This window comes from Microcaecilia unicolor, chromosome 5 (assembly GCF_901765095.1).
Source record: "Microcaecilia unicolor chromosome 5, aMicUni1.1, whole genome shotgun sequence".
Lineage (NCBI taxonomy): Eukaryota > Metazoa > Chordata > Amphibia > Gymnophiona > Siphonopidae > Microcaecilia > Microcaecilia unicolor.
In genome coordinates, this window is record NC_044035.1 from 62,720,194 (window position 1) to 62,735,280 (window position 15,087).

At 46.8% G+C, this 15,087-nt stretch overlaps 1 protein-coding gene across 1 annotated transcript in view; it reads left to right on the plus strand.

The window, feature by feature from the left end:
- LOC115471257 (serine/arginine repetitive matrix protein 2-like) overlaps window positions 1-15,087 on the plus strand; it is a 286,543-nt gene that overhangs the window by 57,510 nt on the left and 213,946 nt on the right. The window contains exon 2 of the mRNA XM_030204958.1: window positions 6,742-6,823. Within this exon, the coding sequence (XP_030060818.1) occupies window positions 6,742-6,823 (82 nt within the window). The remainder of the gene's footprint in view (window positions 1-6,741; window positions 6,824-15,087) is intronic.

Sequence of the window (15,087 nt, forward strand, 5' to 3'; positions counted from 1 at the left end):
GGTGCTAGCGTTGGAAGCAAAAATACATAGTAAAAACTTTTTTAGATACATTAAAAGCAGGAAACCGGCCAAAGAGTCGGTTGGGCCGCTGGACGAAAATGGTGTTAAAGGGGCGATCAAGGAGGACAAAGCCGTAGCGGAGAAATTAAATGAATTCTTTGCTTCGGTCTTCACCGAGGAGGATTTGGGGGGGACACCGGTGCCGGAAAGAATATTTGAAGCGGGGGAGTCGGAGAAACTAAACAAATTCTCTGTAACCTTGGAGGATGTAATGGGTCAGTTCAGCAAGCTGAAGAGTAGTAAATCACCGGGACCTGATGGTATTCATCCCAGAGTATTAATAGAACTAAAAAATGAACTTGCGGAGCTACTGTTAGAAATATGCAATCTGTCCCTAAAATCGAGTGTAATACCGGAAGACTGGAGGGTACATAAGTACATAAGTACATAAGTAGTGCCATACTGGGAAAGACCAAAGGTCCATCTAGCCCAGCATCCTGTCACCGACAGTGGCCAATCCAGGTCAAGGGCACCTGGCACGCTCCCCAAACGTAAAAACATTCCAGACAAGTTATACCTAAAAATGAGGAATTTTTCCAGTCCATTTAATAGCGGTCTATGGACTTGTCCTTTAGGAATCTATCTAACCCCTTTTTAAACTCCGTCAAGCTAACCGCCCGTACCACGTTCTCCGGCAATGAATTCCAGAGTCTAATTACACGTTGGGTGAAGAAAAATTTTCTCCGATTCGTTTTAAATTTACCACACTGTAGCTTCAACTCATGCCCTCTAGTCCTAGTATTTTTGGATAGCGTGAACAGTCGCTTCACATCCACCCGATCCATTCCACTCATTATTTTATACACTTCTATCATATCTCCCCTCAGCCGTCTCTTCTCCAAGCTGAAAAGCCCTAGCCTTCTCAGCCTCTCTTCATAGGAAAGTCGTCCCATCCCCACTATCATTTTCGTCGCCCTTCGCTGTACCTTTTCCAATTCTCCGATTTTTAAGAAAGGTTCCAGAGGAGATCCGGGAAATTATAGACTGGTGAGTCTGACGTCGGTGCCGGGCAAGATGGTGGAGGCTATTATTAAGAATAAAATTGCAGAGCATATACAAAAACATGGACTGATGAGACAAAGTCAGCACAGATTTAGTGAAGGGAAGTCTTGCCTCACCAATCTAATGCATTTTTTTGAGGGGGTAAGCAAACATGTGGACAATGGGGAGCCGGTTGATATTGTATATCTGGATTTTCAGAAGGCGTTTGACAAAGTGCCGCACGAAAGACTCCTGAAGAAATTGCAGAGTCATGGAATCGGAGGTAGGGTATTATTATGGATTAAGAACTGGTTGAAAGATAGGAAGCAGAGAGTAGGATTGCGTGGCCAGTATTCTCAGTGGAGGAGGGTAGTTAGTGGGGTCCCGCAGGGGTCTGTGCTGGGTCCGTTGCTTTTTAATGTATTTATAAATGACCTAGAGATGGGAATAACTAGTGAGGTAATTAAATTCGCCGATGACACAAAATTATTCAGGGTCGTCAAGTCGCAGGAGGAATGTGAACGATTACAGGAGGACCTTGCGAGACTGGGAGAATGGGCGTGCAAGTGGCAGATGAAGTTCAATGTTGACAAGTGCAAAGTGATGCATGTGGGTAAGAGGAACCCGAATTATAGCTACGTCTTGCAAGGTTCCGCGTTAGGAGTTACGGATCAAGAAAGGGATCTGGGTGTCGTCGTCGATGATACGCTGAAACCTTCTGCTCAGTGTGCTGCTGCGGCTAGGAAAGCGAATAGAATGTTGGGTGTTATTAGGAAGGGTATGGAGTCCAGGTGTGCGGATGTTATAATGCCGTTGTATCGCTCCATGGTGCGACCGCACCTGGAGTATTGTGTTCAGTACTGGTCTCCGTATCTCAAAAAAGATATAGTAGAATTGGAAAAGGTACAGCGAAGGGCGACGAAAATGATAGTGGGGATGGGACGACTTTCCTATGAAGAGAGGCTGAGAAGGCTAGGGCTTTTCAGCTTGGAGAAGAGACGGCTGAGGGGAGATATGATAGAAGTGTATAAAATAATGAGTGGAATGGATCGGGTGGATGTGAAGCGACTGTTCACGCTATCCAAAAATACTAGGACTAGAGGGCATGAGTTGAAGCTACAGTGTGGTAAATTTAAAACGAATCGGAGAAAATTTTTCTTCACCCAACGTGTAATTAGACTCTGGAATTCATTGCCGGAGAACGTGGTACGGGCGGTTAGCTTGACGGAGTTTAAAAAGGGGTTAGATAGATTCCTAAAGGACAAGTCCATAGACCGCTATTAAATGGACTGGAAAAATTCCTCATTTTTAGGTATAACTTGTCTGGAATGTTTTTACGTTTGGGGAGCGTGCCAGGTGCCCTTGACCTGGATTGGCCACTGTCGGTGACAGGATGCTGGGCTAGATGGACCTTTGGTCTTTCCCAGTATGGCACTACTTATGTACTTATGTACTTATGTACTTTTGTACAATCTGCTGCAGTAGTGTCGGGCCCTTCTCTTGCGGTGAGGTCTCCAACTGCGGTGTCGGCTGCCACCCAGGTTGACTCTCCTTTGATGTCGGTGGAGGGAGCTTCGCCGCAGTCGGACTGGGCGTCGGCCTCTCAACATGTACATAAGTACATAAGTAGTGCCATACTGGGAAAGACCAAAGGTCCATCTAGCCCAGCATCCTGTCACCGACAGTGGCCAATCCAGGTCAAGGGCACCTGGCACGCTCCCCAAACGTAACATGGCCATAGAGAACATCGCTCCTCGGCGTCGAGGCAGGTTCAGTGTTGAAGTACCTTGACACAGGCTTTATCCGACACCGAGCAGGAGTGCTCTTGGGAGTCAGAGGAAGATCCTTACCCTTCGACAGAGAGGGAGACTAGCTCCACTGGAGAGTCTATTTCCTATTTTGTCCAGGAAATGGCTACATCTATTCCCTTACTTGTGGAGGTTGAGAATGAGCCCAGGGCTGAGATGCTTGAGGTCCTGGATTAATCTTCTCCACCTAAAGAGGCTCCGACAGTTCCTCTGCATAATGTCCTGAAGGAAGTCCTTATGCGAAACTGGTTGGCCCGCTGGCCCCGTGGTCTCGAAGAAAGCTAAATCCCAGTATCGGATCCACGGTGAACCTGGATTGATGAGGTCCCAGTTACCCCACAGTTCCATGGTGGTGGACTCCGCCCTCAAGAGAGCCAGGAGTACTAGAGACTATTCTTCGATGCCCCCAGGCAGAGAAGCTAGAGCTCTTGATTCTTTTGGGAGGAAGACGTATCAGGCCGCTATACTTGCCGCCAAGATTCAGTCATACTAGCTCTTCACGAGCGTGCACTTGTGGGACTCGATATGGCAACTGTCAAGCTTGGTTGATGCACTCCCTACGGAGTTGATAGCAGAAGGCGTGTCAAGTTCCTGGCCGGGGGTACATTTGACATTTTTGGTGTAGCATCCAGGATCACTGCTCAGGGTATAGTGATGCGCAGACTGTTATGGTTGCGTGTCTCTGACCTGGATCATTCTGTCCAGCAGCAAATGGCGGATGTTCCTTGCCGGGGGGGGGGGGGGGGGGGGGGGGGGCGGCAACCTTTTTGGTGAAAAAGTAGAGGATCTTGTTGATCAGATCAAGAAGCATAATGATGCTATGGATTCTCTCTCCCACTGGGCGCCTTCTACTGCCTCCTCATCTAGGAGGTTTTTTGGGAGGAAGAGGAGTGCTCCCTATTGCTATCCTAGGCGTAGGTACACTCCTGCTTCTCGGCAGCCTGCCCAGGCGTAGCCCCAGCGCGCTCATTCTCGTCAACAGCATGCGTCTAAGGCCCATACTGCTCCCCAGCAAAAGCAAGGGACGGGCTTTTGACTGTCTCCAGTTCAGCATAGCCTCAGTAAACGTGTCTGTACCGGACGACTTGCCGGTTGGGGGGGGGGAGGTTAATGTTTTTTCACAAAAGGTGGCCTCTTATAAATTCCGACTGGTGGGTTCTCCAAATAGTCCGGTTAGGATACACCCTCAATCTGGAATCCAAGCCTCCAAATTGTCCACCGGAAGCTCAGTCCTACAGCTACTTGCAGAGGAACCCTCCGCCCTTCTAAAGGCCAGTGCGGTCAAACCCATTCCACTAGGGGAAGAAGGGCTGAGATTCTATTCCAGGTACTTCCTTGTGCAAAAGAAAACGGGAGATGCGTCCCATCCTAGACCTAAGGGCCCTGAACAAATTTCTTGTCCGAGAAAAGTTCAGGATGGTTTCCCTCGGCACCCTTTTCCCATCATTCAGGAAAACGATTGGCTATGCTCTCTGGACTTAAAGGATGCTTACACACACATCTCGATACTTCCTGTGAGATTGGCTATGCTCTCTGTACTTAAAGGATGCTTACACACACATCTCGATACTTCCTGTGAGATTGGCTATGCTCTCTGGACTTAAAGGATGCTTGCACACACATCTTGATACTTCCAGCTCATAGGAATTATCTGCGCCCAGAGCGTTTACAAAATGCCTAGCTGTAGTCGCAGCATCACTACGCAGATTGGGAGTGCATGTGTTTCCTTATCTCGACGATTGGCTGCACTTTTAGTACCGTGTACTGCCCTGTGGCCTGGCGTCTGCGCCCAGAGCGTTTACAAAATGCCTAGCTGTAGTCGCAGCATCGCTACGCAGACTGGGAGTGCATGTTGTTTCCTTATCTCGATGATTGGCTGGTGAAGAGCACCTCGAAGTAAGGTGCTCTGGAGTCCATGCAAATGACTATTCAAGTACTGGAGCTACTGGGGTTCGCCATAAATTATCCCAAGTGTCATGTCATGTCCAGTCCAAAAATTGGAATTCATTGGAACACTTAACTTGAGCTTATCTCCCCTAGGCAAGGGCAGATAACCTCCTGTTCCTGGTGTCCATGGTTCGAGCATCTCAGCAGGTCACGGCTCAACAGATGTTGAGACTCCTGGGGCACATGGCCTCCACAGTTCATGTGACTCCCATGGCACGTCTACACATGCGATCAGCTCAATGGACCCTAGCTTTCCAGTGGTATCAAGCTACGGGATGTAATCAAGTGGTATCAAGTCTAGAGGATGTAATCCAACTGTCCACCAACTTCCGGAATTCTTCAGTGGTGGACGATTCGATCCAATTTGACCTTGGGACGTCCATTTCAAATTCCTCAGCCACAAAAAGTGCTGACTGATTCATCCATTCTAGGGTGGGGAGCTCATGTAGATGGGTTTCACACACAAGGAGCCTGGTCCTTTCAGGAAAAAGGTCTTTAGATCAATCTCCTGGAATTGCAAGCGATCTGCAACGCTCTAAAGGCTTTCAGAGACCGGCTGTCCAACCAAATCATATTGATTCAGACAGACAATCAGGTTGCCATGTATTACACCAACAAGCAGGGGGGCACCGGATCTCGCCCTCTGTGTCAGGAAACCATCCAGATGTGGCTTTTGGTGTGTCGTCGCGGCATGTTTCTCCAAGCCACTTATCTGGCAGGCGTAAACAACAGTCTGGCCGACAGGCTGAGCAGGATAATGCAACCTCACGAGTGGTCACTGAACATGGGTGTCGCCTGCAAGATCTTTGAGGTTTTATATCTGCTGTCTTATTTTGCACTGGGTATACTGTAGCTGTAACAGCTTACAGAAATGATTTATAATGAAAAAAAAATTCTCCTATACTAGTATATACTTGTTTTTCACTGGAGGCTTGTGTTTAAGAATATCATAGTGTTAGCTATTTTTGGTATAGGGATAGATTTTTCTCCGAGGACAAGCAGGCTGCTTGTTCTCACGACTGGGTTGACGTCCACGGCAGCCCCCTCCGTGGACGTCAACCCAGTCGTGAGAACAATCAGCCTGCTGTCCTCGGAGAACACCTGTTACAGGTATGTATCATTTGCTGTATTGGGAGTTTCATATTATTTTTATTTTATTTTGTTTTTTGTAGACTTAGTCTTGAACACCCACAAATGAGTGCAGCATGCATGCAACAGCAAAAATCACATTAATTATTCAAAAGCATGCAAAATACTTCTAAAGTTCTGTTGTTCAGGTTAAATTGCCCTGTTGGCACTTTGCGATAAATAATTAGATTTTGGGTTGCTGTTGTGGGCACTCGGCCTCTGAAAGGTTCGCCATCTCTGCCGTAGACCCATTTTTGTTCTATTTGAGGCTGCACTCTCAGTTGTTTATAGTTTCAGGTCGATCTAGGTTATGTCCTCGCTGTTGCGAGGCCCAGTTGACCAATATTCATTGTTTTGAGTGAACCTGGTTGCTAGGGATACTCCACATGTGAGAACAAGCAACCTGCTTATTTTTGGAGAAAGCGAAGATACTTACCTGTAGCAGGTATTCTCCGAGGACAGCAGGCTGATTGTTTTCACAAACCCGCCCACCTCCCCTTTGGAGTTGTTGTTTGTTTATATTCTTTTTGATTAAATTGAGGCACACTCAACGCGACGGGCGGGAAGTCATGTGCGGTATGTGCAGTTTGTGCGCCAGAAGGCGCTGGCAAAACCTTTTAATTTTGCTGGTGAAAATTTGCAGTTTCCTTGGCCAATGCGGACGTTGACCCACATGTGAGAACAATCGGCCTGCTGTCCTCTGAGAATACCTGCTGGGAATGTAATAAAAAATACATATTGCTTGAGATTCAGAATGTGCTTCACTCTGTAGAATGTATCTTTTTTTTTTTTTTTTTCTTCCTTTTCTATCCCTAAGGAAAACAGAATGTGACATTCGCATCCAGCTACCTATGGTCTCCAAAGAACACTGTAAAATTGATGTCAACGAAAATAAAGAGGTGAGTGTATTAAGTGTACATATTTTTATTTTTGATTCCATAGCATCCCACAGGTCAATCCAGAGACTACTGGGTTATGTCCCTCTACCAGCAGGTGGAGATAGAACTTCAGAGGTTTATGATATGTGGTCATGTGCAGCCACCTTAACTTCAGTATTCTCTCTCTCTAACAGCTCTGGATGGTCATAACTGCAGCTCTGGATTGATTGGCTCCTGGCCTGGTCCCCTGGGTCTAGTCGAGCTTCTGGGGTCTCAGGTGTCCTGGGACTGGGGTGCACATCTGGTGGTGCCAGGTCCCTCCCTTCCTCCCCCAACGCCCCCTCCTCTCTGCCTGCCTGGGGTTTGTGGTTCTCACTCTCCTGACTTTAAAAAGAGTCTGCGGTTTCTTTTGCTCTGGCGTCCTTTCCTGCCTAAAAAAAAAAAAGCCGTTTCAGCACTGTTTTAAAAAAAAAACCCAAAAACCTCCTCCTCAGACTGATTGTCCAGCTCGGTGAGCTGATGCCAGTTTGCAGTACCGGCTGAGAGGTGTGAGGACTGACTTTGCATGTGACGGCTATTTCCGAGGGGGTGAGTAGTCATTACCTCCGGTGGGGGAGAGCAAAAGCTTGTGGGAGCCGTTGGGCTGCTACTGTTTCCTGTACTGGATCTTCACTGGAAGGAAAAAAAAAGCAGATCAATCAAAGAAAATAGTTTATTGAATGACAACCAAATAGACAAATCAGCCCGACACTGGCGGTGTTTCGCCCAACAGGGCTGCGTCAGGGGCTATAAAACAAATAGCATAACATTTAAAAACCACAGTTAAAATAATAATTAATGATTATATATAGACTGACAAAATATGTAAACTAACAAAATATTTAAAAACTATTATTAAGAAATATATTGTTACTAAAAAACTGTGTTAATACCCATGTATATAAAAATATGAAAATAGATGATATACATAATAACAAAAATGGCATTATTATACATAGAGACTACATAATACAGATGTTAATATCCCACATCAATAAAGTAACACTAAAGATAATATTAATGAACATATTTGTGAATCAAGATGATATTTGTAGACATTAAAAATTATAGTCAAAAATGTTGAATATAAAACAGACACCCACCTACACAGTATTCTTTAAAAGTCGAGTTGACAACTGAAAAATATGTATATAAATAACTAAAAATGTATTGAATAAAAGGTAAAAATGCGTAAAACATAAAAAGGACAAATTCAAAAAACGTAGTTATTGAAGTCTAAAATCATGAATTTTCCAAAATGCAGTAAAAAAAACAGCATAAACCGAATGTATCATAAAAGATAGCGACCTAAATAGTAATGATTAAACAAAGATCAGCATTCTTTATAATTTTAAATTATGTCCCTTCTTAACATTATATGTTTATTCCAAATAACTAATCCGATTAACAATCTTTTTGCTTCTCTATTATTGGTTATTTTATTTAAAAATCATATGATGATGATCAAAACTATAATGATTAATAAAAGTATGTACTAGCTCATAAAAGCAGAAAAAGAAGTTTATATAAGTGCCTCTCTGTATTTTTAAATCAGCTATAATTGACCAGTAACCTAAAAAACATTCAATAACTCCCAAACAGCACATAGATTGAATATCATTTACCAAGTTCTTCTAAAAGGTGAAAAAAAAGAGGGGAAGGCAAGGAGACTTATGTGAATACCGTCATGAACCTTCACAATTCTAGAATGCTGAAAAACATATGTAAACCGAAAGTGAAACTTACTGAAGTAAGAGGTCAAATAACCTGACCTGAAAATGAAAAACACCTGCTCAAATCTATTTACAGGTAACAATGTAAGTGTTCCAATCAAAGTAGTCAAACTAAAGCTGGTTATAATAGAGCTGTTAATTGCACCAAAAAACTAGAGGTTTGAAATAAAATTAGGTTATGAGGTATATTTAACCTATAATCAATTGCTGTTGTAAAAATGGATGAATATGGATAATTGTAGAACTCAATTATGGAATATGTGAACAGATAAATGATATAAAACATATAAAATAAAAATGCATAATGAGAGTGGAATAAAATGTGTGGAATAAAAAATGCATAATAGTGGAATAAAAATAGGAATAGAATGAGCTGCACTTAAAATTAGGTTGTGAGGTGTATTAAACTTTTAATCCATTACTGTTAAATAGGAATAATGCTAATGTTGATACAAAAATATATACCCTTATAAAAATTAATAATTATGATAAAAAGATAAAGTTGAAAAGTCATTGAAAAACATAGGAAAATAATGCAATAATACGTCTTTACATCTGCTCAGTTATTAATAAATTGATTAAAAATCAACATATTTGAAACAAATGTAAAACTTATATATATATTTGAAAAGTATTGAGAAAAACATGTAATCAGTATTAAAAATAAAAACCATAATTCTCCGAGGACAAGCAGGCTGCTTGTTCTCACTGATGGGTGACGTCCACGGCAGCCCCTCCAATCGGAACACTTTCTAGCAAAGTCCTTTGCTAGTCCTCGCGCGCCGATGCGCACCGCGCATGCGCGGCCGTCTTCCCGCCCGAACCGGCTCGTGCCGGCCAGTCTTCTTTTGTCCGTGCTCGGTACGGTCGTGTTTCGCCGATCGCGCCCCAAAGTTGACCTCGCGCGTCGTTTATCGACTTCGTTCTAAAAAAAAAAAAAAAGGTGTCTGAAGGAGACCTTTATGGTTTTCTCCCTTCCCGTACTTCCAGTCTTTGCCCCGGTAAGTTTTCTTTCGTCGTCGGGGTAGGCCCTATTTAGGCCTCGATCGAAGTTTTTCTTCCCCCTAATTTTGCGGTGCCATTTTCGCCATTTCGAGTTTTGATCTCGCTGGCGCGATTTTTCCGCCCATGACATCGAAGTGCACCCAGTGCGCCCGGGTAATCTCGCTCACTGACAGGCACGCGTCGTGTCTTCAGTGTCTGGGGGCTGGGCACCGCCCTCAGGCCTGTAGTCTGTGTTCCCTTTTGCAAAAGCGGACTCAGGTAGCGAGATTAGCCCAGACCTTCATCCTCGCCCCCGATTGCATCGAGTGCATCGAGGCATCGGCCCTCTGCATTGGGGCGACATCGGAGGGCTGCGTCGGTGGTATCGAGACCTCCTCGTCTGCTGATGTCGGACGGTGGTGCTTCGTTTGGAGTGCAGGTGAGGGCTGTCCATTCCCCTGCTGGTGGCGGTGAGCCTTCGGGTGGGTCTCCCCCCATTCCGAGGGCTCCTGCGGTACAGCCCCCCCCCCGAGACCGACCTCCTTCGGTCTCGGCCCCAAGGAAGCGACGGCTGGATTCTACGTCCTCGTTGGTGCCGGGAAGCTCCGGTGACATGCTTCGTCCCAAGAAGGCGAAGAAGCATCGTCACCGGTCCCCTTCCCGTGTCGGCATCGAGAGCTCTGGGTCGCCGAGGGAGTCGGCACCCAGTAGGCATCGGCACCGAGAGGACCGCTCACCCTCTGTTCAAGAGGTGTCGATGTGCTCCCAATCTCCTGGAATTGCAAGCGATCTGCAACGCTCTAAAGGCTTTCAGAGACCGGCTGTCCAACCAAATCATATTGATTCAGACAGACAACCAGGTTGCCATGTACTACGTCAACAAGCAGGGGGGCACCGGATCTCGCCCCCTGTGTCAGGAAGCCGTCAGCATGTGGCTCTGGGCTCGCCGTCACGGCATGGTGCTCCAAGCCACATATCTGGCAGGCGTAAACAACAGTCTGGCCGACAAGTTGAGCAGGATTATGCAACCTCACGAGTGGTCGCTCAATTCCCGTGTCGTGCGACAGATCTTCCAGGTGTGGGGCACCCCCTTGGTAGATCTCTTCGCATCTCGAGCCAACCACAAAGTCCCTCAGTTCTGTTCCAGGCTTCAGGCCCACGGCAGACTGGCATCGGATGCCTTCCTCCTGGACTGGGGGGGAGGGTCTGCTGTATGCTTATCCTCCCATACCTCTGGTGGGGAAGACTTAGTTGAAACTCAAGCAAGACCGAGGCACCATGATTCTGATTGCTCCTTTTTGGCCGCGTCAGATCTGGTTCCCTCTTCTTCTGGAGTTGTCCTCCGAAGAACCGTGGAGATTGGAGTGTTTTCCGACCCTCATTACACAGGACGAAGGGGCGCTTCTGCATCCCAACCTCCGGTCCCTGGCTCTCACGGCCTGGATGTTGAGAGCGTAGACTTTGCCTCTTTGGGTCTGTCAGAGGGTGTCTCCCGCATCTTGCTTGCTTCCAGGAAAGATAGTGGAATCTTTCACACCAGACGGCAAACCTCCTCCATAGAAAGAAGTAACTCCTCTTATTCTTTCTATGGAGGAGGTTTGCCGTCTGGTGTGACAGCAAGGCCCTAGATCCTCGCTCTTGTCCTACACAGACCCTGCTTGAATACCTTCTGCACTTGTCTGAGTCTGGTCTCAAGACCAACTCTGTAAGGGTTCACCTTAGTGCAATCAGTGCATACCATTACCGTGTGGAAGGTAAGCCGATCTCAGGACAGCCTTTAGTTGTTCGCTTCATGAGAGGTTTGCTTTTGTCAAAGCCCCCTGTCAAGCCTACTACAGTGTCATGGGATCTCAATGTCGTTCTCACCCAGCTAATGAAACCTCCTTTTGAGCCACTGAACTCCTGCCATCTGAAGTACTTGACCTGGAAGGTCATTTTCTTGGTGGCAGTTACTTCAGCTCGTAGAGTCAGTGAGCTGCAGGCCCTGGTAGCCCAGGCCCCTTACACCAAATTTCATCATAACAGAGTAGTCCTCCGCACTCACCCTAAGTTCTTGCCAAAGGTTGTGTCGGAGTTCCATCTGAACCAGTCAATTGTCTTGCCAACATTTTTTCCCTGTCCTCATTCCTGCCCTGCTGAACGTCAGCTGCACACATTGGACTGCAAGAGAGCATTGGCCTTCTATCTGGAGCGGACACAGCCCAACAGACAGTCCACCCAATTGTTTGTTTCTTTTGATCCCAACAGGAGGGGAGTGGCTGTAGGAAAATGCACCATATCCAATTGGCTAGCAGATTGCATTTCCTTCACTTACGCCCAGGCTGGGCTGGCTCTTGAGGGTCATGTCACGGCTCATAATGTTAGAGCCATGGCAGCGTCGGTAGCCCACTTGAAGTCAGCCACTATTGAAGAGATTTGCAAAGCTGCGACGTGGTCATCTGTCCACACATTCACATCTCATTACTGCCTGCAGCAGGATACCCGACGCGACAGTTGGTTCGGGCAGTCAGTGCTTCAGAATCTGTTCGGGGTTTAGTATCCAACTCCACCCCCCTAGGCCCATGTTTGTTCTGTTCCAGGCTGCACTCTCAGTTAGTTGGTAAATTTTTAGGTCAATCTCAGTTATGTCCTCGCCGTTGCGAGGCCCAATTGACCATGGTTGTTGTTTTGAGTGAGCCTGGGGGCTAGGGATACCCCATCAGTGAGAACAAGCAGCCTGCTTGTCCTCGGAGAAAGTGAATGCTACATACCTGTAGAAGGTATTGTCCGAGGACAGCAGGCTGATTGTTCTCACAAACCCGCCCGCCTCCCCTTTGGAGTTGTGTCTTCCCTTCTCTTTGTCTTGCTACATATGAGACTGGCCGGCACGAGCCGGTTCGGGCGGGAAGACGGCCGCGCATGGGCGCGCGAGGACTAGCAAAGGACTTTGCTAGAAAGTGTTCCGATTGGAGGGGCTGCCGTGGACGTCACCCATCAGTGAGAACAATCAGGCTGCTGTCCTCGGAGAATACCTTCTACAGGTATGTAGCATTCGCTTTATAGAAAAATATGCCAGATATATTTAAATAATATAAAAATTATAATAATTAAAAATTAACAATTATAACAATTCTTAAGTGTTGTATTGTGTTTAAGGTTTACAATATAGGTTGGATGTCTTGTATGTTTATACATCAAATTGGAAGAATGTATAATTTTATTCAAAGAAAAACAGAGAGGTCCATTTTTACATTCAGACCATGTGGATGAAGAGTAATTCAAAAATCAATTGCTGCTCTTTACGTAACAAGTTAATGTCTATGGGACCACCTCTCCATTTGTGCCTATGTACAAAAATCACACAAAACTGATATTCTTCAAATTTATGTCCAAGAGTTAATGAGTGTTCAACAAGAGGTTTATCTAATAACTTTCGTTTCAGTGCACTTCGGTGCTCAATAACTCTGATATTAAATTTTCTTTTAGTTTTTCCAATATAAACTAAATTACAAGAGCATATCGCTACATATACAACGTTGGTCATTGTGCAAGTGGAAAATTCCTTGTCATCAAGCAGATGAATCCATTATGAGTGGGTTGTGTCCATCAACCAGCAGGGGGAGATAGAGAGCACTGAAAAACCATAGTGCCTCGTGGCCAGCTAGCTTCATCTGCCTCTTCCGTATTTTCTATCTCCCCAGCAGAGTGGACGCAGCTTATTCAGCTCCTTCAGAAAATCTGCCTGGGGTGGCTCCTGTGCTGTTGCCAGTTGTAGCAGGGGTGTTGTGGCTGGTGGTGCCCACTTTAAAGGCACATAGGTACGCCCTGTCCCTGTCTTTGCCCACTCTGTGGATGCAGGTACATAGGTTCGCCCTTTCACTGACTTTCTCACACTACTGATCCTCCGGAGTGGAAAAAATTTGCTTTTGCGCTGTTGCCTCTAACTTTCCTCGCAGCCTTTAAAAAAAAAAAAAAAAAAAAAGTCGCGTCGTGCTGTAGCGCTGCGATCCCAGAAAAGAGGTTTTCTTCTGATTGTGCAGCGGATCGGAGCTTTGTGGACTCTGTCCGGAGAGGTAAGAGCATTTTGTAGCTCCTCCGGGGAGGGCCCGCGTTCGGGACGATTTTGGCGTGAATCCGCCATTTTGAATTTCCCACCGTTTTCAGTGATGGCTGCGGAGGTTGTTAAGCGCTGTTCCCATTGTGGCAAGCGCAGATCAGCAGCAGGGCTCTGTAAATTGTGCTCTTCTGACATCAGAGCCGGCCCGAGCATGGCGAGCGAGGTGTCTTCCTACTCCGTGGAGCTGGCAGTGGGCTCCATTTGGAACAGCATGGCGTGACCCCCGCTGAGAAGGAGGGGTTTGAGCCTGGAGTGGAGCCTCGTATGGAGGCTAATATGAGAGCTATTACCCCCGGACTGGAACCGGGAGACCAGGGTGAGCCATTCTCCCCTGAGTTTGTTTCGCTGCTGCATAAAGCATTTACGTTAGAGCTCTCCCGCAGGAGTCTAAATCGGCCCTGCTGCCTGTGTCCCCTCTAGTGGAGCCCAGCCTTGAATTGCCTTCATGTTCGTTTTCCCCTGACAGATGGCTGCAGGACAAGCGCAGAAGGGTGGATTCCCCTTCAGAGAGTGCCCCCCCCCCCCCCCCCCCCCCCCCGGTGGTCGGGATGTGAGGGGTCTGGAGAGCCAGAGGAAGGTGCAGGATTGCCACTGGATCCAGATGATCCTTCTGCGGTGAGGATTTTTCACCGCGATGAGCTGCTAGCACTTATTTCTAATGCATTGCAGGACCTCTCTAAAGATCCTGCAAGTGCTGAAGTCTACTCTGCTAATTAGAGGATAAGTACTAAGAAGCCTGCTCGAGCCTTTCCTTGCATGACTCCATCGCGTTTTGCGGTGATGGGAAAACATTTCCAGTTTCGGGCCTTGCCTTTTACCAGGTCCGTCTGCTCCTGAGGATGCCCCGCCCACGAGCTTGGGACATAGTCCAGCTGTTGCGGTCGATGACGGCCACTTTGGAAGTGGTGCCGTGGGCAAGAGCGCACCTGAGACCTCTGCAGTGTTCCCTGCTTCAGCGATAGTCTCAAATATCTCAGGATTATCAATGCAGACTCACGTGGTTCCCTGCGTTCCGGCTCAGTATGGAGTGGTGGCTCTCAGACAGAATGCTGCGGCAAGGAATGACGCTAGTGCTCCCCGATTGGTGCCTGGTGGTAACATGCCAGCCTGAAGGGCTGGGGTGCACATTGCCAGGGAAGGCATGCCCAGGGTCTCTGGACACCCAAGGAGTCTAAGTGGTCCATCAATCGCTTGGAGTTGAAAGTGATATTCCAGGTGCTTCTGGCCTTTCAATTGACCCATGAAGGATTGGCTGTCAGAGTTCTGTCGGACAACACGACAGCAGTGGCCTACATAAATCGACAAGGCGGCACTCAGTGTCAAGCACTGGCCGCAGAGGCCGCTCAGATATGCCACTGGGCCGAGCTACCTCTGCAGTTTCTGTCAGCAGCTCACATTGCAGATCAGAGCAACGTGCAAGCCGATTAAGCAAG